Below are 23,643 nucleotides of genomic sequence, written 5' to 3' on the forward strand. Positions count from 1 at the left end.
CCTTCATACACAGTGTTATTGGTAGTTAATATTCAATTCTGAACAGATGGATCAAAGCCTTCCCTCAACATTATCTCACAGCCTCAAAAGGATCACTCCTAGTATCTAGAATCCGTTATTGCTGAAATCATTCAGCCTTATTTAAATAAATCTCATAATAGGTTTCCTTTTTTAACTGCATTTCTGGTTGACTAGAACAACAGTGAAACTATTGGTAGTCATGTACTTAAGATAGACATCAGTAAGTGTGACAGTATAATCATAGATTAAGAAGTTGCACCTTTATTGCAGTAGTTACCATAGAGATTTATATTAGGCTCTTTAATAAAAAGTATATGAATTCAATTTTTAATACATTAATTTTGACTAGAAGGGTGCACAAGGTTTCCTAACTGAATGCACATATATAATAACAGCAGTTTTGGAATTTTGTCCTAGAAATCTTTAAGGGATCAAATATCGATATATATAATAAAAAATAACAAATTCAATTTCTTGAGTTTTTAATGGATACTTCATTAACTCTTTCAGTTGAATCCGAATTCTGTAAAATACATATTTAATGGTTTAGTGATACTTCATTCATGCAATTTTCGAGAAAAAATAAAATAGTGGTGGTGGTGGGGTGGGGAGAAGTAGATATTCCGGCTTAAATGTAGATATGTCTTAAAGCACAAAGGAGGAAGTATGGATTGTAAACTGAGAGCTCACCTATTTCTAGCCCCGTTTCTCTGCTACCATTTACAAGACCCTTCGATTTTTAATTTATAAATTCTTCCCTGACTGTCTTAGACCACAGAGATCTTTTCCTCCTTTGAACAGAATGAACTTTGTATCTGCACTTAAAACGACACCTAGACCCCATTGTACTCTCCAAACTGATTGAGATCAAGAGCCATATTTTATATACATACCATTCAGAGTGTCTAGTGCAGGTCTAAGCATATAAATATTTATATTGATTGATGGGTAAAATGAGGGGAGATTGATACCTATACAGAGGTAATCTAAAGTATAATGCAAACAATACAGAATGCATTGAAGACAAAAAAAAATTATGGAGGAGAGGGGAAAGCTCATATATTTAATCCATGCTGAGGTCCATGATGATATTATGTGTAAAAGAATTCTCTGAAGTGCTATTCAAATGTAAAACCTCATCAAAAAATAAACTAGAGAGCATGGACTAGCCTGTTTTGTTCATTTCTCCATCTCTAGTTCCTAGCACAGTTCTTGGCATATAGTAGGTACATATTTACTATTTGCTGAATAAATCAATCAATTAAATACTTTCCTGAGAGAATGAATAATATCATAAACTTTGAATGAGAAAGCTTCCCTTTCTAAAAGCTGTAGGATATTTGTAATCCTATAGACTTGGAATGAGACAATTCAGCTCATCATTTCCTATTTGCCTAAGGCCTTTTGCATTTACACTACATTGCATGATACTCTATCTTGAAGGTTCCAGCCACAAAGGTGGTTCCTTGAACAAACAGCTGGATTCTTCCTGTCAGTTTGATCTCAGCTAAAACGCTTTCCTAGAGATCTTCCCTGACCACTCTAAGGTAATGCAGTGTTCTACCTCTCATTTTATTTTCTTCAAAGCACTTTATCTGAAATTAACAGACTAATTCTCCTGTTTACTCATTTATTGTTTATCATCTCTCTCCAGCATAAGCTCATGAGACTAGGGACTGTTGTCTATTTTGACTGTTGTCAACCTCTTTATAACCAACTACTAACAAATATTTTTAAATGAATTAGTAAATTCTGTGAACTAAAGTTTTTGCAAATTGTATTTGAATTTATTGGCAGCTATATCTCATTTAATCAAACCCAGAATGTATAAACGATTCTTAAAATTTCAAAACTAGAAATAATTGTGGAAGTTATTTACTATAACTTTCCCTTTCCATAATGAAAATAAATGGAACCTTAATTTATAAAAGAAATAGTTTAAAGTCAATACAAGGCAGCACATATTTTGCTACAGAGAGAAAGTTAACATTGCATCAGAATGTGTTAGGCACATTTCAAATGTAAATAAGCAGGATAATTGCCTTAATTTTCAGCGCCATTTTGTATGATTAAATATACAACATGGGAAGCTGTGGTAAATTTTGGCCATGACAGAAGCTGTCAAAGTTTTCTGTACAATTAATTCTGAACACATTAACATTGTTCATATAGCTCTTTTTGTTGCCATAAACAGTTAAGTTGAGGTCCTTTATAGTTAGGATCAGAGGATCATAAAGAATTTTCCAACAAATGCTTGTGCATATGGGGTATCTGTGCACATTAGCAGAGAAGGGTCAGAAAACAGTCACAGAATTGGAGTTTGTTTCCCAAAGGTGACGTTTCAGATATTTATTTCTAATAAAGATTCTTAGTTTATAATTGTACTGAAATTCACTAAAAATCCAGGTATATCCATCTTATTGCTATATACAGGGAAATTCTGTTCAGTATGTTTGAAATATGACTTTTTTCCTTTTTTTAAAGAACAATATTAAAATTGTTGTTTTTATCATAGTTCAGAAATGAAGTTGCTCTTTCAAGAATCTTTATTTCCATTTGACGGTTTAATTCAAGAACGAGAAAGAAAATTTAGTGATCTTCCAATAAAATGTATTTCCAATATATATATTTCTGGATAAATCTTTTAAAATTACCATTCACTTCTGCTTTACATGTTAATGGAAAAGACAATGTATATTTCACACATTATTATTTTTATATAATTTTCATTCCATTTCTTTATCTTTTTATGCAGTTAATTCCTATCCATCTCTAAGTATTTCATTATTCCCTAATTATTTTAATCATCTGAGTACCAACTCTGTCAGGATGTCTGGTGAGTACTACTCAGCACTCATTTGCAATACAGACCATTTATGCTGTAAACTTTTTAAATCCATATATTTATTGTCACATGATATACTTTACAATAACTACTACTAGAGACTTACATTCTGTGTTTTCATATTTAATTATTCATACTCACACAGACTCACATACATAAATTTAGATAGATGATAGATAGATAAATTGACAAAATAAACAGATAAAGAGTAGATAGAATAGGTTAGACATTAGATGACTATATTAGCAGACTAACAAATATAACATATATTTACATTCTCTACAAAAACACTTATATAATAAGACTTTGTCAGGCATGAAAAAGAGCCATGGAATGTTATTGGTTCAAGAAGGCACTAAATTGTGAGTGGTACTGACAATCCAAGAAAATTGTTTTTAAAAAATCACTTTAAGAGATAAGTAACTGTAAAAGAGAACCAGAGATTAATAACAAATTCTAGTGTACCTCTCCTGTAAGTCTCCTGCAATGCCTTATATTGCTGAAAACATAAGTATGTCTCTATGTAGTATTTTCACAAGGTGGCATCACATCAATGACCGTTCAATATGTCTATTCTCGTATTTTGGTTTGGTGAACCAGAAAGTTTTAATGAAGAGGTAATCAAAATTACCAAGCCTCAGGCTATTATAATTTTAAAAGCAAAACAAGTTCTGCTAATGTTTCCTAACATTCTCCTAAATTTTGATTAATATCTAATTTTCCTGGTTTTTTTTTTTTTGCTAAGGGAGAATATGAAATCAATTATTTATTTTAGTTAACTTTCAAAATAAAATTCTAACACATTTATATGGAACACAGTCTTCTATAGACATCTTAGTTAAATATTATTGTATGGCTCCTACTTACCCAATGCTTTAAAAATATATACAATGGATGTAACAGTCTTTAGAAGCAATCTCAGCTACCTCTTACCTAGAAATATTTTATTCTGTGATTTCAACTAAACAAAGAATAAAGAGATTGAGTGAGACATGTTTAAACAATGAATTAAAGCAGCGTGGTGGCCCAGACAACAGAAAATCTGATTGTAAGCACAGAAACTAAAAATTCAAGTCATTTGCTATGTGTTTAAGGATTACCCTGCACCAAATAGGTAACCAGAAAGAAGTGTGCTGAACTGTATCATTAATATTCTTTATGGAGGCTATACATAAACATGATGTTAGTTATGACGACTTAGCCTTTTTTTTAAAAAATGCTAATAATGGAACAGACTTTCAGTTATAAGATGAATAAGTTCTGAGATCTAATGTACAGTGTTGTAACTATAGTTAATAATGTTGTTATTATATACCGGCAGACTTCAAAGATACTGCAGGTTCAGTTCCAGACCACCATAATCAAGTGATTATGACAATAAAGTGAGTCACATGAATTTTTTGGTTTCCCAGTGCATATAGAAGTTATATTTGCATTAAACTACTGTCTATTAAGTTGGCAATAGCATATGTCTTAAAAAAACAACGTGCATACCTTAATTAAAACATACTGTATTGCTAAAAAATGCTAACCATTTTCTGAGCCTGTTGGGAAAATGGTGCCAATAAACTTGCTCTGTGCAAGGCTGACACAAAACTTCAATTGGTAAAAAATGCAGTATCTGTGAGTCGCAATAAAACAAAATGCAACAATCAAAGCACAAAAATATATATGCCTAGTACTTGAAATTTGCTGAGAGTAGGTCTTAAATATTTCTCTAAAAAACTAAAAAACAAAATAAAACAAAAAACACACCGACTATCTGAGGTGATGGATATTAATTAGGTTGACTGTGGTAATCATTGCACTATATATATATATATATATATCACTATATACATATATATAAAATCATCATGTTGTAAACCTCAAATAAATATAATTTTTACTTGTCAATTACACCTCAATAAAGTTGGAAAAATATAGGCTAAGAAATCTATATATAAACATTATAAGAGTGCTTTATCGTATTTAAAGAAAACTGTTCCACAAAACCATCTCCCCCAAAACTGTGGGTAATATGAACTTTGTTAGATTAAGTTCACTTAACTGACATTTTCTATTACAGACTAGTTTTTATTATGAACAAATAAAACAAAAACAGTAAAGTTTTAAACAGAAACAAACAATCCATTATGCTCATATTTGTATGAATTAAGTTTATAAAGAGTTCTAAAAGAAACAACTAAACTTTTGTCTAAATTTATTTCTAATAAACTATTATAACTGACATTTCCACTCGTCAAAATTTGAATTGTGTGGACATTTCTAGAAAGTTCTTTACTTTCTTTTAATACTTTAAAAAAAATGGACACTACAATCCCCAAAAGTCTACATGCTTCTTTGCCTCATTTACCATACCATTCTGTTCAATAAAAACGTTTGCCTTTTGTTTTTTCATTATTAATGATGTCAGCTCCCATTTCTTTTTCACATCATTGCTTGCACAATTTGGAAATGTCAGATCATAGGGCTTTTCACTTGGTTATATCCTTCAGATTAATATACTGTTGTTATCACTGTGATTTTAAAGTGAAAGAAAATTGGAGCATTTAAATTCCATCCTGCCAATTAAAATATTAATTATTGACAAAATAGCTTCTTTTTAAGGGCAATGATAATAATAAAATTAATATTTCCATAGTATAGTACAGTTTTTAAAAACTTCAATAAGTATTATCTCATTTAATCCACACATCTGTCCTGAGAGGTAGGTTGTTACAATCAGATCAGTAGGGTAATAGATATATACTATGTCAGAGGGGCAGTGGATTGGGGGAGGAGGGTTATCACTTTGTGAGGGATGAAATGTCTAACTATTGTGTTGTTTTACACACCTGAAACTAATAAAAAAAAGTACAATAATAAGAAAAATAAATGATAAAAGAATAAATAAATAGTCTAAGACATATTGAGACTCTGAACTAAAGTATACAGGTCTACAGTTGAAGATACGATCAATTACATTTTTCCTTCATTTATTTCCCTTTGATGATGCCTGCAGTGTGTGTGTGTGTGTGTGTGTGTGTGTTTCCCCACGCACGCTTAAATGTTTTAACAGCTTCATTAAAGTATAATTTACATATATTAACTGCATATATTTAAATTGTACTATACGTTAAGTTTTGGCATGTGTGATGCCTGTGAGGTGATCACCACAATCAAGGTAATGAATATATACATTGTCCCCAAATGTTTTCATAAACCTTCTTGAAATCCCTCCTTCCAATCCTTGTCTCCCACGCCGATCTCCTGTCCATACACAATGTATTTGCTTTTTGTCACTTATAGATTAGTTTTCATTGAACTAAAATTTTATAGATAATAAATTGATTCATATAGTATGTAATCTTTTTGTTTAGCATGTTTCATTCACTGTAATTATTTCAAAATTCACAATACGGTAGGATGTGGCAATAATCCCTTTCTTTTTTTCAGTAGTAGTATTCCACGTGTGGACAAACCGTAGTTTACCCATTCACTCTGATGGACATTTGCCTTGTTTCTGGCATGTGGTTATTTCCAATAAAATTGCTATTAACATTAGTGCACATGTCTTATGGACATATGCTTTCCTTTCCCTTGGGTACATATCTAGGAATTGCTTAAGAAATAGTAAAACTATTTTGAAGCGTTATAGTACCATTTTATATTCTCACCTTCATTGCATGTGCAGTTCTTTTACATCCTCACCAACATGGTCATTTTTAATTTTTGTCATTCTGATAAATGTGTAGGGTTATTTCCTTACGGTTTTAATTTCATTTTTCTAACTAATCATATTAAGGATTTTCTTGAATGCTTATTTCTCCTCAATATGTCATCTTTAGTGAAGTGTCTATTCAAATCTTTGAATCATTTTTTTATTCAGTTGATTTTTTCTTATTACTAACTTTGGAGAGTTTTTATTTTCTTTCTTTTTTCTGAATACAAGTCTATTATCACATATATTGTTGAGCAGTTTCTTCGTGTCTGTGACTTATCTTTTCAATCTCTTAACAGTGGCTTTGAAGAACAAAACTTTTCCATTTTGATGAAATCCATTATATCAATTTGTGCTTTTCTGCATTGCCTAATCCAAGCTCATAAAAGTTTCCTCCAGTGTTTTCTTTTAGAATATTATAATTTTAGATTTCACATTTTGAATTAGCTTTTTATATTGTGCGAGGTAGGTATTTAAGATATGTTTGTCCAAATGGATACCCAGTTGTACCAGCACTATTTATTGAAATACTATCTTTGCTCTACTGAATAGCCTTTGCATATTTCATTAAAATCAATTGTGTGGGTATATTTCCTGATTTTCAACTTTGTTCTGTCTTTAAGCCAATACCATGCAGTCTTTGTTATTATAACTTTATAATACATATTTGAACATATACTGTTAGTTTCCTAACTTTTTTCTTTGTCAAAGCTTTTTTGTTTTTTTCTATATCTTTTGAATTTGCAGATGGATTTTATAATTAGCTTGACAATTCCTAGAAAGAATAAAAAAGGCCCACTGGGATTAGTATTGCATTGAATCTATATTGATATGGGGAGAATTGACATTCTAACAATATACTAAGTCTTCTAAGTATTAAATATGTATAGCTATCCCTTTATTTAGATCTTTAATCTCTTTCAGAAATATATTGTATTATCAGAGTAGAGGTCTTTGTATATCTTTTGTCAAATTTATCCCTATTTCATATTTTTGGTTCTATTTTAAATGAGTTTTTATTTTAATTTCTTGTTTGCTACTAATGTATAGGAATACAGCTGATTTTTGTATGCTATTCTTGTATCCTGCAAACTGGATGAGATCACTTGCTTGTTGTAGTAGCCTGTTTTTATAGATTCCGTTGAATTTTCTAGACAACCATGTCATCTGGAGTGACAGTCTTACTTTCTTCTTTACAAGATGGATAGCTTTTATTCATTGTTTTTACCTTGTTGCACTGGTAAAACCACTATAATGTTAAGTAGAGGTAGTAAAAGGCAACATCCTTATATTTTCCCGATCTTAAGAAGAAAACATTAGTCCTTTAACATTAAATATGATGTAGGCTTTTGGTTACAAGCCCTTTATTCGGTTGAGGACATTCTCTGCTATAATTAGATTGCTCTGGGCTTTTTTCTTGCTTTTGCTCATTTTGTTTTTTTAGTTATGAGTATAATTTTTGTTTTGTCAAATAATTTTCTTGCCTTTATTCAGATGATCATTTGATTTTTTTTTCCTTTTTGGTTTGTTAACATGGTGAATTACATTGATTGATTTTTGAATGTGAGATCAGCCTTCCATTCCTGGAATGAACCTCACTCAGTCATTAGTCATGACATATTTTCATCTTACATATTGAAAAGATTGATTTGATAAGGTTTTATTTAGAATTCTTACAACTATATTTCTGAGGGATATTTATTTGTAGTTTTCCATTCTTGTAATGTCTGTCAACTTTTGCTATTTGAGCAATGCTGACCTCATAGAATGAGTTGGGAGGTATTCTCTCCTGTTCAATTTTCTGGACATGTGTGTAGAATTATTCTTATTTCTACTCAAAACATTTGGAAGAATCTACCAGTGAAGTCATCTGACAATGGAGTTTCCTTTGTGAAAAGTATTTTTTTAAACTACAGATTTCATTTCTTCACTATATATAGGGCTATTCGATTGATCTATTTCTTCTTGTGAGCTTTGATAGTTTGTGTCTTACAAGGAAGTTGTCTATTTTATAAAGTTGTCAAGTTTATTGGCATAATGCTGTTAAAATATTACTTCATAACCCTTTAAATATCTGTAGCGTCCATAACGATGTCACCTCTCTCATTCCTAATATTGGTAATTTATGTCTTTTGTTTATTCTTTTCTATTAAGTTTAGCTAGAAATTTATCAGTTTTATTGATTTCAAGGAAACAGTTTTTTGGTTTTATTGCTTTTATCTAAACATTTTCTCTTTTATATTTCATAATTTCTGCTTTGATCTTCATTATTTCCTTTCTCTTACATATTTGGGTTTACTCTCCTCCTTTTTTCTAGTTTCTGAAGGTGAAAGCTGAAGTCCTGGATTTTAGATCTTTCATATTCTCTTCTTTCTAAAATAGATGTTCAATGCTATAGATTCCCCCTAAGTATTGATTTAGTGGCACTGCAAACTTGGATATACTGTATTTTCATTTCCATTCAGTTCAAAATGTCATTGATTTCATTTTGGACCTCTTCTTTGATCCATGGGTTATTTACAAGTGTATTATATATTTTCTCAATATTTACTCTATCCTATGCCCCATGAATCAGTCTAGCTGGAGAGTACAGGCACTATTGCTGGTCCTAAGTGAGCACCGGGTGATGAGACCTCGCTAATCTTTCTGATGGTTCTTTCCTTGACTTGGGTTGCTTTCTCACACCTATGCGCTGATCAGTACCTAATATTAACTGAGTTCTTTTGGTGCAACTTTCTCTTCTCCAGCACTCTGTCCACCAAACTCCAGCTGCCTTGATCTCCCCAGACACTCAGCTCCATCATCTCAATCCATGGATTCCACTGTGATCTGCCTAGATTCCCCCTTCTGTTGCTGAAGCCTAGACACTGTCTCAAGGCACTAAGCTGAGGCAATTGTAGGTTCTCATCGTTTGTGTCCCACTAACCAAAGATCGCTGTCATTGAAGACCTGCTGTGCAATGTCTTGAAACTCTTATTTCACGTATTTTGTCCATTTTTTGTTATTATTTGTGTGAGTATGTGAATATAGTATCTGTTACATCAAGTTCAGACGACACTTTTTAAAAAAATCAATGATTTTATAAAACTGATATGAGTATAGGTAAACATTTTACACCGTAAGTTTTTAGGATGTTAGTAGTTATCTCAAAGGATATTGCAGCAGTCAAAAGAGGCAGTTTTTTCTTTTTTTTTTTTTCTTCTTCTCTTTTTGGGCAGGGGAGTTTTAGAATCACATATCGACCAACAATTAGAGTAGTAGTACTTTATATAAATATTGCATACTTGGTTTTAAAGAGATATTTACATACACTCTCTTATTTTATCTAGTCAAGGTCATATTATTAAAGGCAAGGTTTTTATTAACTGAAACTCAGGAGTATCATGACTTGCTCAAAGTTGCACAGCTTATAATCACTACAATAGTAACAGCTGCTATTTATGATGCACTTTACGTGGGGTCAGGGTATATACACACTATATACACAATCTCATTTAATCATCCCAAAAATATACGTATGAGGAAAGTGCTACAATCTTTCTTATTGTAGATTTGAACAAACTAGAGCTTAGAAGACATGCTACCTTAACTAAACTCACACAGATGAGAAGTGCCAGAGCTGGGACTTAAACTCAGGATTCCTGCCTTCTAGACCATGCTTGTAATTGCTAGTTTACCTTTCATGGAAGTGGGACACTCTTCTGAGTCCCGTGCTTCCTTCTGACTTTTTTCTCATGACTTCAGCAGGATCAACAATGGCAGATTATCTCATTTTACAATGAACAAAATACTGTATGTTCTTGGAAATGTTGCTCCTGTGCTATTGCTCAGAAAAGGCAAAGACTTTTGATAGTGATGTTTGTTGGGTGGTACTTATGCTGATATCAGGGATATCAAAGATAGTTAATACTTTTGATGGCAAATTCACATTTTACTAGGCTCATTTTATCATCAATTATTTTATATGGATATTCATTTTTGAGTTCTTTCTATCTAAATTTCAACTCTTACCAATCTAGAAGATCTACCATTTCATATTCCTCTCTCTTTCTTTATTTTTCACTTTAACAGTTATCACTAATATATTAATATATTTTACTTTTCTTGTTTATTGTCTATGTCTTCCACTAAAATATAAGTTCCATAAGGACTAATAGTTTTGTCTGTTTTGTTCACTATTGTATCCCCTGTACCTATTGAGTAGAAACTCAATAAATATTGGTTAAATAAGTTAATATTTATGTTTAACTCAATAAATATTGGTTAAAGAAGTTAATATTTATGTTCTTAGGATTTATTTTAACGATTATTGTGTTATGGAGTAGAGAGCAATATCTGGAACTAAGTTTTCAGGAGCTCTGGGATATACCACTACATAGACTCACTGCTACTGGATATATATTATCTATCAAAAGAGGCTAAAGCCAATAAAAAGAAGATAAGATCATTAGATGAGACAAATCTCAGAATTGTGGAGGGAGATCGCTGTTGCATGTTAGCTTCTCCTCTCTCCTGACAACCCCAGCAGCTGTTAGGACTAACATGTTGTGGGGCATGAACCCTAATGAGTAGTGATGTAATAGTTAGCAGCATAGTTGCTGGTCTCAGAATGCTGGGATTCAGTTCTCCACTACTCCACTTACTGGCTCTATAAATATTAGAAATAGCTGTTATTTTCTGCCAAGATGTTTTATTCTGAGACTTCAAGAGATTCTTCAAACCTAGGAAACTGTATTCAAACCTATTGTGTGTAAGAGACTGGATGTATCTCTCTCCTGGGAGATCCACAGTTTTCTTTCAATTTTCAATGTTTGCCAGTACTTACAATACCCTAGGCATTAAAGATCACTGTTAGAAAGAAATCTACAAAAATGCATTCCTTTGGATTGACTTATTCTCCCTTAAGGCCAGTCACTTTGCAAGCCCTTAATATTTCTTGTTTTTTACTTACCCTCTAACCTACATAAATCAGAGCTACAAAACAAAAATAACTTCACTATGATTACAATCACCTTTACACAGTTGAGGTTAAGTGATTTGCCTACACTAACATGACAAAAATGAGAAAACCTCATACATAAATTTATTTATTTTACATCACATTGTGTTGGTAATAATACCTATGTGTCTCTCTCATAGGAATGTGGTTCTCTGAGCATAAAAGCATTAAGCCTTATCCATTTTTGTGGTCTCAGCAACTGGAAAATGTAAAGCACGCACTACATGTTCAATATGTGCCTGCTGTATAATGATCGAGTTGGACAGTAGTCCCAGGTCTTTTGATTATAAATCCTCAACATAGTCTCATTTCATTATGTCACACATCTTTTAATGAAATTAATCTAAAGGACAAGTCTCATTCCTTTGCCAATATACAGTTTCAATATTTTCTTTTATTCAATATCTTGCTTGGCTAGGGTACTAACTATTAAGTAAACACTTATATTCATGTCATGGAAAGTAAAAACATGAGTCAAGAGTCTAATAGAAAGCAAAATATATAGTTTGTTTCTATTGATTTTTTTATTTAAAAAAATGCTTTCTATTGAAAGCATACAGCAACTAAAAACAGTATGTTTTAAAATATTTGAAAAACAGTCACTTATAAGTACTGTATTTCTTAGAAATCTCAAACAGCCAAATCCAGTAAAGCTCCTGGATCATTTTCTAGGGATCTCATCATTCTTATGGCCACTTGTTGCATTCACTCTGTCTCCCTGGTATCTGCATACAATATTCTCAAGTTCTCAAATTTTGTATCCTCAAATCTTCCTTTTTCACAGATTTATAACTCTGCTGCATTTTCTGATCAGATTGTCCTATTGTATCATATTATTCCACAACATTATTCCCTAACACATCTTTCAGCCCATTGGATGAAGAACATCCATCTTATCTGGTAGCTATGTAATGAATGTAAAGGGAGTCTACTGGCAGAAAATCAAAGTTAACAGGTGCAGAGAAAAGAGATGAATAAGAATTTTAGGAGAGAAGGAAAAAAAATGTAGGAATTCCTTACGTAATCCCAGTGCAGCATCCAAGGAGTATTGGTTAATGAATGTGCAAATACTCTCATCATTACATCTAAGGGTGAGAGAAAACTGTTTTTAAGTTTTTGAATACCCTCCTTTCCTCCCTTCCTTCCTCCCTCCCTTCCTCCCTCCCTCCCTCCCTTCTTTCCTTCCTTCTTTCCTTTCTTCCTTCCTTTCCTCATTCTTCCTTTTTTCTTCTTCCTTTTTTTTTTTAACTGTCATCTCTTAGTTTCTGCACTTTCAGAACTACACCAAGTACAAAGGTTGAATCCCCAAATGTCCCCAAAGGTTGTGCAAACATGTATCATGTGCATGATGGCAAGAAGACATTCCTGAGTATGGTATAAAGTCTTGGAGGGCAAGTACCACCAGCCTATAAGTATATAAGCAAACATGGGAAGAATAAAATTCCATTAACTAATGATGTTCTCAGACATCTAGATATAAGGAAGGTTTATAGGCAAAAAAATTGCATAAGAAGGCCATTCTAGTATTTCTAAAAATAATTCAGATTATGCAAGATCCATTAAATGCCACATTATATAAATTCAAAGTAATTCTTATCCTAAATTTTGAACATTTTCTTATAGAACAATATCAGATATATTTATATTTTGTTAGTGAAAAATAAACTTCACTTTGCAAATGAGAAATTAAAAGGCATAACTCTTGAACTTCATAGATAAATATATTAAAACTCCAACAATTTCATTGCATAAATAACTTTGGCAAAACAATAGAGTGTTTTGACTATTTTATGTTAAATTCTAGAAAGAAAAACACATTTTTATTGAATTATTTCACTTAAAATAACTCTATATGGTGTGAAGAAAAAAACCAGTATGCTAGCATTTATTTGTCAGTGGGAAGTCACATTTATGTGTCTGTATTTTAAATTTCCAAATACAGCAAAATAATAAAATTACTCTTATGCTTAGTAACATCATATATCTGAAAGACTAATCCTTAATTTTCATTTACTTAGAAGGTCATTTTATAAGTACATTTGCATTATTTAAACTGATTCATCAAACAATAATGTCTACGTTGCAAAGATACTCAAGTTACTTACACAATTACCCAGAATTCCTTCCACCATAGGTTATTCTTAGAGTTATTTAAGGATAACCTCAGGTAGCATTTGAAAATTAAGATAACAAAGACTTCCAAGCTTCAGTTCAAAAACACAAGCTGATTTTGTAGGGTAATGCTTTATTGAAAAAATAAAGCCCTTGTTTTTTTCACGTCTGAAAGCCCTGATGCCTTTGTGTTATGAATAAAACAATTTATTTTGAAAATTTTAAAAATACCTATAATTTCCCATTTAACAGTAAATATTGCATGCAAAAGACACTAGCAAAGCTTCTAAATAAGTAATAAAATGACCAACTGATCAGTAATTTGCATCACTTCACAAAAAAGGTTTGACAGTAAATTACTGGGTTTGTATGTGCATGCTACAGCATAGTATGCTCCGAGTCAAAAAATAAAGTAAAATGCAATTACCCTAAAAGACATTTCAAGATTCTCTCCACCCCAGATATCCATTCCTGCATCGTAAGTTCCTATCTCTTCAAAGTAGTTTCTGTCAATAGAAAATAGGCCACCAGCCATAGTAGGGGTCCTAGTTGAAAAAAAACAAAAAGAAAAGAATATCTTTTGAAAACAATGTGTGGAGTTTAATGAGACTGTAGCAAATATTTTTGAGACAGTTTAAATTAAAAAAATAGTACTCAAAAATCTCAAACTGGAAACATAAAGCCAAGGTGTAAGAGATTTTAAACTTAATAAATATCATTTTATTTCACATTTCTGTAAAACTAAATTTTACTATGTTTTTCCTATCGGTGAGCAAATAGTTACATGGAAGGAACACTGGGCACTGGAGATGTGGGCATGTACACTCCTTCTGAAAGGCAGTGTGAAAAGAAGTTAGTGCTCTTAGCACTACCCTTTAAGAGATTAACCGGTCATGAAATTACCAATTGTAATCTTTTGTCACCTAATTATAAATTAGTTTACTATGAGCTCTAGAAACCTGTGGAAATGGTTTCTCTATGAAAAGGTCTAGACCGGAGTTAAATACGAAAAATATTAAATACTAGGAAATGTCTATAGGCAATAAATGTCTAACAAGAATTACAAAAGTTTTCTTAATCAACCACCAAAAAAATTTGACATCCAATTGCTTATTCTTCTTTTTACATCATTAAAGTTCTAGAACTAATCAAACAACCCTATGGATAAAAATAAGTCCCATGTACTACTCAGAAGTTTAAAGGAATTTGGCAGATTCTATAACTTTTTCCTCGGAATAAATTTCTCTATAGGAACTAAGAAGTCAGACGTTAAGTTTTAAAAGGATGAATTAATTATTAATTAATTTTAAAGATCATTAAAGTCAATGGTTGATGTGTGAACTACACAAGTCTTTCTATACAAGCAGTAAGAAGTGAAACAAAAAGAAGGAAAAATTCTAGTTCTTCACAACTGGATCTATACTGGCAACGATTATTTCTGAATATTAATTGGAGTATAATGATTTTCAACATTTGTAGCACATGAGCATCGCCTAAGACACCGTTTAAAAATGCATTTCCATGGTTGGGTACAACTCTACACAGATTCAGATTTAACTGACCTGAGATGGGGCTAAACCTTTGGTATTGTATAAAGTTCCCAGGTGATTATAATGTGACGCTCAAGATGAGAAACACTGATCTAGTAACTTAGATTTGGAATTCTCATCCAAGTAGTCTGAGATTGCTAAAACACCAAATGTTTTGCTTTTCTTGAAATTATATCCTCTTCTGCCACAGGATATGCTCATGTCCTCTAATTGAACAGTGTAGTTCACTGAAACAAACAAACAAAAAAACTCACCGAATAATATTGTAATAATATACCTAGTGCAAAGTTTCCTATTTCTCACTGTTTTATACTCAGGTAATTAACCGGCCATCAGTTGGAATAAGTCAAACTCACTTAGTCTCAGAGCTGTTTTATTACGTCTAGTCTTGCTGGGCTCCTATCATGAAGAGTATCATTGACCTTCTGAGTTATAATGAGAAACACTAACAAAGCTAAACAGATCGTAATTACGGTAGCCATGACCCTCACCTGATTGGGATTTTGGAACTCGATGTCAATAACTGTATAAGTATTACAGTGGTGGATAGTCTATTTAATGAAACGAGGAACAAAAATTGCGGCAATTATTCCATCGTAATGCAAAACCAAGTGCTTAAGAATGTTAAGTGATGCATTTTTAATGATCAGTTCAGAGTGCCTGTCCGCTTATCTATTTACTAATAAAGTACGAATGCATTAAAGTTAAATACACATACTGATTTTCATCCGTTGATCATAATTCCTATAAATATGTGAGAACTGTATAATAAATGGCTATAATAAATTACATATTTAACCATAAGAATGACTCAAATAAGTTTCACTTATACTTGGAAAGTAACAAAAACAAAAAAATTACAACTCACCAAAAAAAAAAAAAAGATCTATTCATCTGAAGACAGATGCTCTTAGAGACAATGTTTTGTCATTACAACGTCACTCAGCTCCCTGAAGTAGCCTAGGGACCAAGCCTTAAATGATACTTTAGCCGAAGCCAGTGTTCTGCAACATGTTCTGTTCCATGTCAGCTGCTCTGTAATATCCCTAATGAACTATCCATATATATTGCATGGACCTTAAGTGTCCAGGGTGCCTAGGAAACTAAAAAAAACTTTGATTATAGTTGAATTAGCTGAGATTATTTGCTTTCTGAGATTGTGTTGATACAACGTCAAACCAGCCAACTAATTCGATCAAGTTTGGGGGAAAACATAATCAGCTCAATGGCTGTGACCATCACCTATCACACAGTAGGTAGGGGAAGATGAAGTGAGTTAGTACAAAAAAAGCACTTAGCACAGTGCCTGGCACATAATAATTAATGAGGTTAGGTGACATATATTTGTTGTCATTGTTGATGTTAATCATTCAAGTCTTGAGTGTCCTTAACTTAATTTGAGCTGCCAGTCTCATTTTGAATTTCAAAATCACTTGGAACTGTTTCATATCCAAGATGCTGGACTCTGAAATTTGTCTTTCTGAACACAACTTTCTATTTTAGAACCTCTCCTATTTCAAGCCAGTGGAAGTCATTTCTATCCTCCATTGGTGATTTTGGTTCTTTAGCTATTCCATATTCTCACATAATAATGCCCTTCGGGAATTGTTTGCTTTCCTTCTCTCACTTCCAGGCTTTGCAGGATTCTACTATGTCAGGGAAAAACTAGCCTAGCACCCTAGGTTCTATGTCCTTGCCTTATAGCTCAATTTTCTTTTTGTAAATACAAGTGCCTGGGTAAACTTACCTTTACTTCATCCATTTCTACTCCTAACACTCAGAGAATCATTGAAAAATTAGTAAGATGAGGTCAATTGTTCACACTGGAAGTCCATGTTATTGTAGCTTAGTCTACAAACTGCTAACAATCATTTTATTTATGTTTATTTGCTCACCTGTCTCATTTTAACTGAATCTTTTCAAAAGTCTTGGACTCTTCTCAAGATTAGAGATTAAGCCAATGCATAAAATCTAAACTCCCTTAATTATAAAATTTAAACTCTCTCTTTCTCTGTATATATCTAGATCTAGACTGAGACCTAGACCAGATCTGGATCTAGATATATGGATATATATCAGATATCTAGATATCTATACATATATGGAGGGAGGGAGAAGAGGGGGAGAGAGAGACAGAGAGAGAAAGAGAGAGAGAGAGAGAGAGAGAGAGAGAGAGAGAGAGAGAGAATCTTCTCATGGCCTCTTCCTTCCTCTTGTCTTAGAGGAAAGAGTATCTACACTCCTCTCACTGTATGCTAGCATCTGCTCTTGTGCTTTCAGCTGGCTCTTTCCTGACTACTCTTTCAGCCACTTGTTCATTAACTATTTACATTTATGTTTTATGACTTTGATTTCTAAATTGTTCCCTTGAGCTTACAAAACTGCTCAATTAAGTTCTATCCTAAATCAAAATATACCTTTACATAATCCTACTACTCATTCAGACTAGGGATGTATATTTTCTATTCCCTTCACTGGTACCCTTACAGAAAGGATACTGTCTAGCACTCCCTCAACTTCTCTTGACTTTCTAACTAGAATCTGGATCCTGTTCCCACCTCTACAATAATTTCTTTCTGAAAGGAGACCATTGATTCTGAACTTCAATAGCCTTTCCTGAACTTCTTCCTCTGAAAGCCTTTAACACAATGCACCAGCCTCCCTGCTTGAAATTCTTTTCACCTCTGACTCACATTGCATTGTGCTAAAGAGATTTTTCCTTCTACCAACTAGATTATTAATTTTATGATTCTCATTGATGCCATCCTCTTCCTTTCCGTTGCTGCCCTTCAGATCGTAGGCAAGTTCCTTGTTTCACATGTGTGACATGAGCACAATATACAATCATGACATTTTTTTATAGAGCTATGCCTTTAATAATTATCTTCTTTTATCCCCTAACATAGTCCTCCCAAGGGTCTCTCAGTAACAATTTTCTCTACCTGTGTACAAGTAAGCTCATTCACCACATGCTTTTAATTGTCAGTCATCTCTATGAGGCTGACTCCTAATCTGCATTTCCTTTCTGCATTGGTTGTGCTTTTTTAGATTATTCACTAGATGTTCTTTTTTTTTTAATAAAACAAAAAAATTGGCTGTGCTCAGTGTGTTTAACACAGAACTGAGAATGTGCTACCCTTTCCATATCTTCTTCTCTTTCAATGTCCTCTATTTCCTTCCAGAGCCTTAATATAAAATGATGGAAACACCTTTCAGCACCTTTCTTTTTTGTGTCTCACTCAATCATTTCCCCAATACCTTCTTTTTTTTTTTCCAAAGAACTTTTGACTCTTATCTCTTTTCTCTGTTATCAGGGTCACTATCCAATTTTAGTCCTCTTATTGCTAACCATGTGTTAATGGAATTTTCTTGCTCTTTGAGCCTGCCGCTTCCAAAATTTATTCTATAAACCATAGCCAAATTCATTTCTCTATATCAAAACTCCTCTAAAAACGTTAACCAGATGTTCAAAAACCTATTTTAAGGAACACATTCCAACTTCTTATCCTGGCATCCAGGATCTGGAGTGACACAATGAGCTTTTCCATTCCTTCTAACTATTTCCCTGTACTTTAAGTGTTTAGATGTTACTAGTAAATGCTTCAAACTTCCTCACTTTTCTCACCCCGGCAATATGTTCACATCCATTTGTCAGTTGGATTTTCCTTTTTAAACTCCCCTCATATATTCAAATTTGCTCTATTCTTAGGCCAATACAAAGGATATATATTCCACACAGCCTGCCCTCCTTCCAGTCGGGATGTAGTATTTCCCTTCTACTTTCTATAGCACCCTGTTTCGTTCTCTCAAGGCACTTGTAACTTTTTATTGAGTATTATATTTATATCTATATACATTTTATGACTTCTGTACGTATAGCCAATATAATGGTTTAATAGTATTAAACTATTAATAGATATTTATTGAGTAAATAAAATTTTTAAAAAGCAGTGTATTCCAGGGCCACAAAACAATCTATTTGAAAGTTAAAATTACATGCACTTTTATTTCTGTAATTACAACCAAAATGTTTTACTCACATCTGCTAAATTGGTGAATAACAAAAATGTCTTCACTGATTCCAGGATTTTTAAAGGTCTTATTATCTAATGGGAGTTCGGGGGTTGAGTGTGGTAGAATTTTAGAATTAAAGATATAAAGCTTTGTGACAATGTAGAATATTAAAGGACTCCAAAATGTAAGCAAAAAAAAAAAAAAAAAAACTGAATCATTTTATCAGAAGTTGGTAAATCCAAAGAAATTATGATAGAATACTTTTGATTTTTCAGTAATGCTAAAATGCAATGCCTGTATATTCACCAAGAATATAATCACTATGTGCGTGAAAAGTAGGTATACAGTAAGGAAACTCTAGGGGATAGCTAAGTTTAGGTTTTAGGAGTTAGTTTCTGGATTGATGGAGTTCAAAACTCAAACCCACAGACTAAGCTTCAGCAAGTCACTTAACTTCTGTGCCTCAGTTTCATAATATACAAAATAGGATCTACGTATCAATATACATGATACTCTTAGAATAGAACCAATGCAGAGCAAGTACTATACATTTTAAATAGTTTTACTAAACAAGAAGAAAAGTTTGTCAAGATTACAATCAGCTTTATTTTTATTGTTTTCAGAATCCAATTAATTTTAAATAGAATTGTAATATTTTAGAGCTACAGAATCCTACAGATTTGGTCAGCCAAATTTAGTTGCAATGTGTTTAAATGATTTCTTCAAGGAACCCCAGATAGTTATAGTTAGTGGCCCAGTTAAAAAAGCATTTTCTTTCTCTCTCTCTCTCTCTCTCTCTCTCTCTCTCTCTCTCTCTCTCTCCTTCCTTCCTTCCTCTCTCTTTTCCTTCCTTCCTTCCTTCCTTCCTTCCTTCCTTCCTTCCTTCCTTCCTTCCTTCCTTCCTTCCTTCCTTCTCTCCTTCCCTTTCTTCCTTTCTTGCTTTCTTTCATCCTTCCTTTCTTCCTTCCTTTTTTTCCTTTTCTTTCCTTTCCTTTCTTTTCGTTTCCTTTCCTTCCCTTCCCTTTCCTTTCCTTTCCTTTCCTTAACTTTCCTTTCCGTTTTACTTCCTTCTTTTACTCCCTACCTCCTTCCCTCCCTCTCTCCCCCTCTGTTTTTCTTTATTTTTCTTTCTTACTTTCTTTCTTCCTAATCATACAACAATCAGTAATTTCTCGATTTATCCATTTAACTTATACAGCCAAGGATTTGAGATAGCTAATTAGAAATTAGCTGATTTTAAGTTCCAAATATATGCACCATGTTTTCCTGTGAATTTTAGCACTGTCCTTCAAAACAATTTCTTTCAAAGTTATCGAAACATCATTTATTTTCACTAACTTTTTTCTTTTGCTATATTAAGATTCTATTTAATCTTACTTGGCAAATAACCAAGGTCTCTGGAGAAAAAGTCTAAAGAAGATTTGAGAGACGTTAGGCTGCTATTTGCATTGGTCAAATATCACAATAATCAGACTTAGTGTTTAGCTCTGTATCAACATTCCTCATATATTATAAACCATAATAAAGAGAACTTATAAATAAATATGTATTATTTATGCAAATACAGGCATGAATAGCTGAAATATTCATATGATTTTGATTTTCTTAAATCATAAAATATAATAGCTTCATTTAGTTAAACATTTTACAGGTTTAGAAACCAAAGGAAAATTAGATGCTATGAGTCTCTCTTCTTCCATCCTTGTTCTGTCCCCTATGCCTGACTATACAAAGTAGAAGAGAGAGAAAGGAAGCAAACGCATAACAATTATTTTAGTGCAATGAATAGTCAGCTTCTGAATGTGATTAAAGGTTTTTACAGAGAAAAAAATGTGAAGTTTAGTGGAATATTACACATGATGAGACTCATTTGAACATGTTTGGGTGAGAAAATGCAGCTTTCTATAGAAAAAAAAACCTGTTACTGTAAGAGTTTATGCTATCTTAGACTCTAAGCAAGAAAGCTTACTCAAATCCTGTAGAATCTATGGAAGAGAAGAATTTCAAAGTTATTTTTAAAAGCTAAGAAAAAAATTAAAGTTTTGCTTAGTATAGGCAAATGACTTGCTTTTCCAACAAAGACCCATTTACCAACAAGTATTGGAATCAAATTCCTTCCCCTGTCCTTAAAGGAGTAGTTATTTTTTTCCTTAATCCTTTTTCATAATCCTCATTACCTGAAAAAACCCTAAGCTTCAAAATGGATATACAGTAGTTGGTGCAAGTTGTAGTCTTTCCTTCTACTTTCATTTTATGCATAAGAGGGTCAACATAAAAAAATAAGGTTAGCTGAAATCAAATGTTTTTAAATATTTTGGTTGATGTGATAAAATTATTTAGTATGTTAATGTGATATTTAATTCATCACCTTGTAACCTTTCTATGGTACCTTTGTTTCCTTCTCACCCCAACAGACTGCTAGTAAAGTCTTGTAAATTATCCCCTAAGCCAGTAGAAAGTAATACAACATAATATAAATGTGCTATTTTTCTCCAAAAAACATACATTCACTGATTCCATCTGAGGTGGAATCTTTTTTCTCTCAAAATCAACATATATTAGATTTTAACATGAGTAGGTAAGAATGCTGAACAGTTGAACATTCCAAAGTTCAACCATTTCTTTCAAAGTCTTTGTTATGCTCAGAACCTTTACCTTTCCTGGAGTGTTGCTTTAGTATCTCCTGTTGCAAAAAAAAAAAAAAAAAAAAAAGTGTCTCACAGGCTTTGAGAGGATTTGTCTATGCTTCTGTTTTCCAATTTAAAAGTATATTTCCATTGGACTAAGAAAAACAGAATATCTGACAGGTGAAAATTAAGAAATATATCATCAGTCGCTATTAAACAATAAGTGATATTGCCTTATATTTTTATAAGATTTTACAGAATAAAATAAGTGTATTCATTTGTTATACTTACTAGGAGAACTATAAATTGAAGTCAGTGATACTTTTGGGGGAAAATAAATTGGCAGAAGATATCAACAATATTAAAACAAATTTCATATTGTCTGATTGCATAATTCTAAAGAGACCACATTATATGCAAAAACTGTAGATCAGAAGACATAATTGGCAAAAATAAATATAAACAAATTCTTAATTGACTTTAGACTATTAAAAATGGAGGATAAGCTAAGTAAATAACTGAGATATTAGCAGCAATTAAAATTTTTATTTGTGTAGAAAATTTAATGGTATAGGAAAATACGACATATCAACTTTTAAATTATGAAGAAATATATTTGGAAAGAACTATAACAAAATACTAAACGAGGTGGCTCACTGATGTCCAGTTTTATCCTGCTTCAGGTACTTGTCACATTTATTTTGCAATGCATACATGTTAGTTACATGATCATAAATAAATTTAAAATAACTCATTTCAAATACATTTCTCATGTAATATTTTACAGTACTTTATGAGTTAGGAAAGGCTGGGAGAATACTTTTCCATTCAATAGTTGAGAAGACTGGGTAACTTCCCAATTGGAAAAGCTTAAAGGAAAAGCCAGATCCTCCAAAGCCAGTGTCAATACTTCATAAATGATATCACACTACAGGATGCAAGAAATATATATGTGGTTATTCCATGATTTTTTTTCCAAAATAAAGGCTCAATGATTGTAATCTCAGGTGTTACTAATAATGTTACTTATTTAATCTTTATAAATTCCTAATTCCAATTGAGAGAAAATATATGTATGAGATAGACAAATATTTAAAAAAGGGATATCAAAGTATGTAAAAAGTGTTAGGTACAAGAATTCATAATTACATCTATATTTCATTTATTATGATAGGAAGACTTAGAAGAAATTATAAAACTCTATTGTTTTCCTTTAGTAAGATACTGAACACGGTACTCCAAGTTAAAATGCAGGAAGGCATACTAAGAATATTAATAATAACTAAATGTAAAAGAGTCCATAAGGTAAAACACAAAGGGTAAATAAAGTTAATAGACTTGATAAATAACCTGTAGATTTTTAGTAAATAAATCTATTTTAATCATTGAGAAATTAAAGTAGAAACGAATATCTTTATAACTATGTATTGAGGGTTACTCACAGGGCATAATTAAGAAACTAAAACGATCAGTGAGATTAAAGCCAGATTCTTTTCTAGAAGCACACACCACTCTAGCAGCGGACATAGCTTAAGTCCTGTGCATCCAGACCCTGGCCATGTATGCTGGCCTCCTTCCCTCATCTACCATACACATGGCCAGTCCCAGACAGTGAGCAACTTCAGAGCAGAGACTGCCTTTTTCGTTTTCATATGTGCAGAACTTAGCACATATAATGTGTATTTGCATATAAACTCAGACTCACTTCAACAGCTTCAACAGAATCACTCAAAAGTTAGATGCATTAGAAAAAATGCATAATACACCCCAAT

The 23,643-nt window shown here is 32.3% G+C and overlaps 1 protein-coding gene across 3 annotated transcripts in view; it reads right to left on the minus strand.

Moving 5' to 3' along the window:
- Positions 1–23,643, minus strand: part of GALNT13 (polypeptide N-acetylgalactosaminyltransferase 13) — a 465,175-nt gene that overhangs the window by 174,247 nt on the left and 267,285 nt on the right. For all 3 annotated transcript variants that reach the window (XM_033112248.1, XM_033112249.1, XM_033112247.1), the window contains exon 6: positions 14,108–14,225. In XM_033112248.1, the coding sequence (XP_032968139.1) occupies positions 14,108–14,225 (118 nt within the window). The remainder of the gene's footprint in view (positions 1–14,107; positions 14,226–23,643) is intronic.

This window comes from Rhinolophus ferrumequinum, chromosome 8 (genome assembly GCF_004115265.2).
Source record: "Rhinolophus ferrumequinum isolate MPI-CBG mRhiFer1 chromosome 8, mRhiFer1_v1.p, whole genome shotgun sequence".
Lineage (NCBI taxonomy): Eukaryota > Metazoa > Chordata > Mammalia > Chiroptera > Rhinolophidae > Rhinolophus > Rhinolophus ferrumequinum.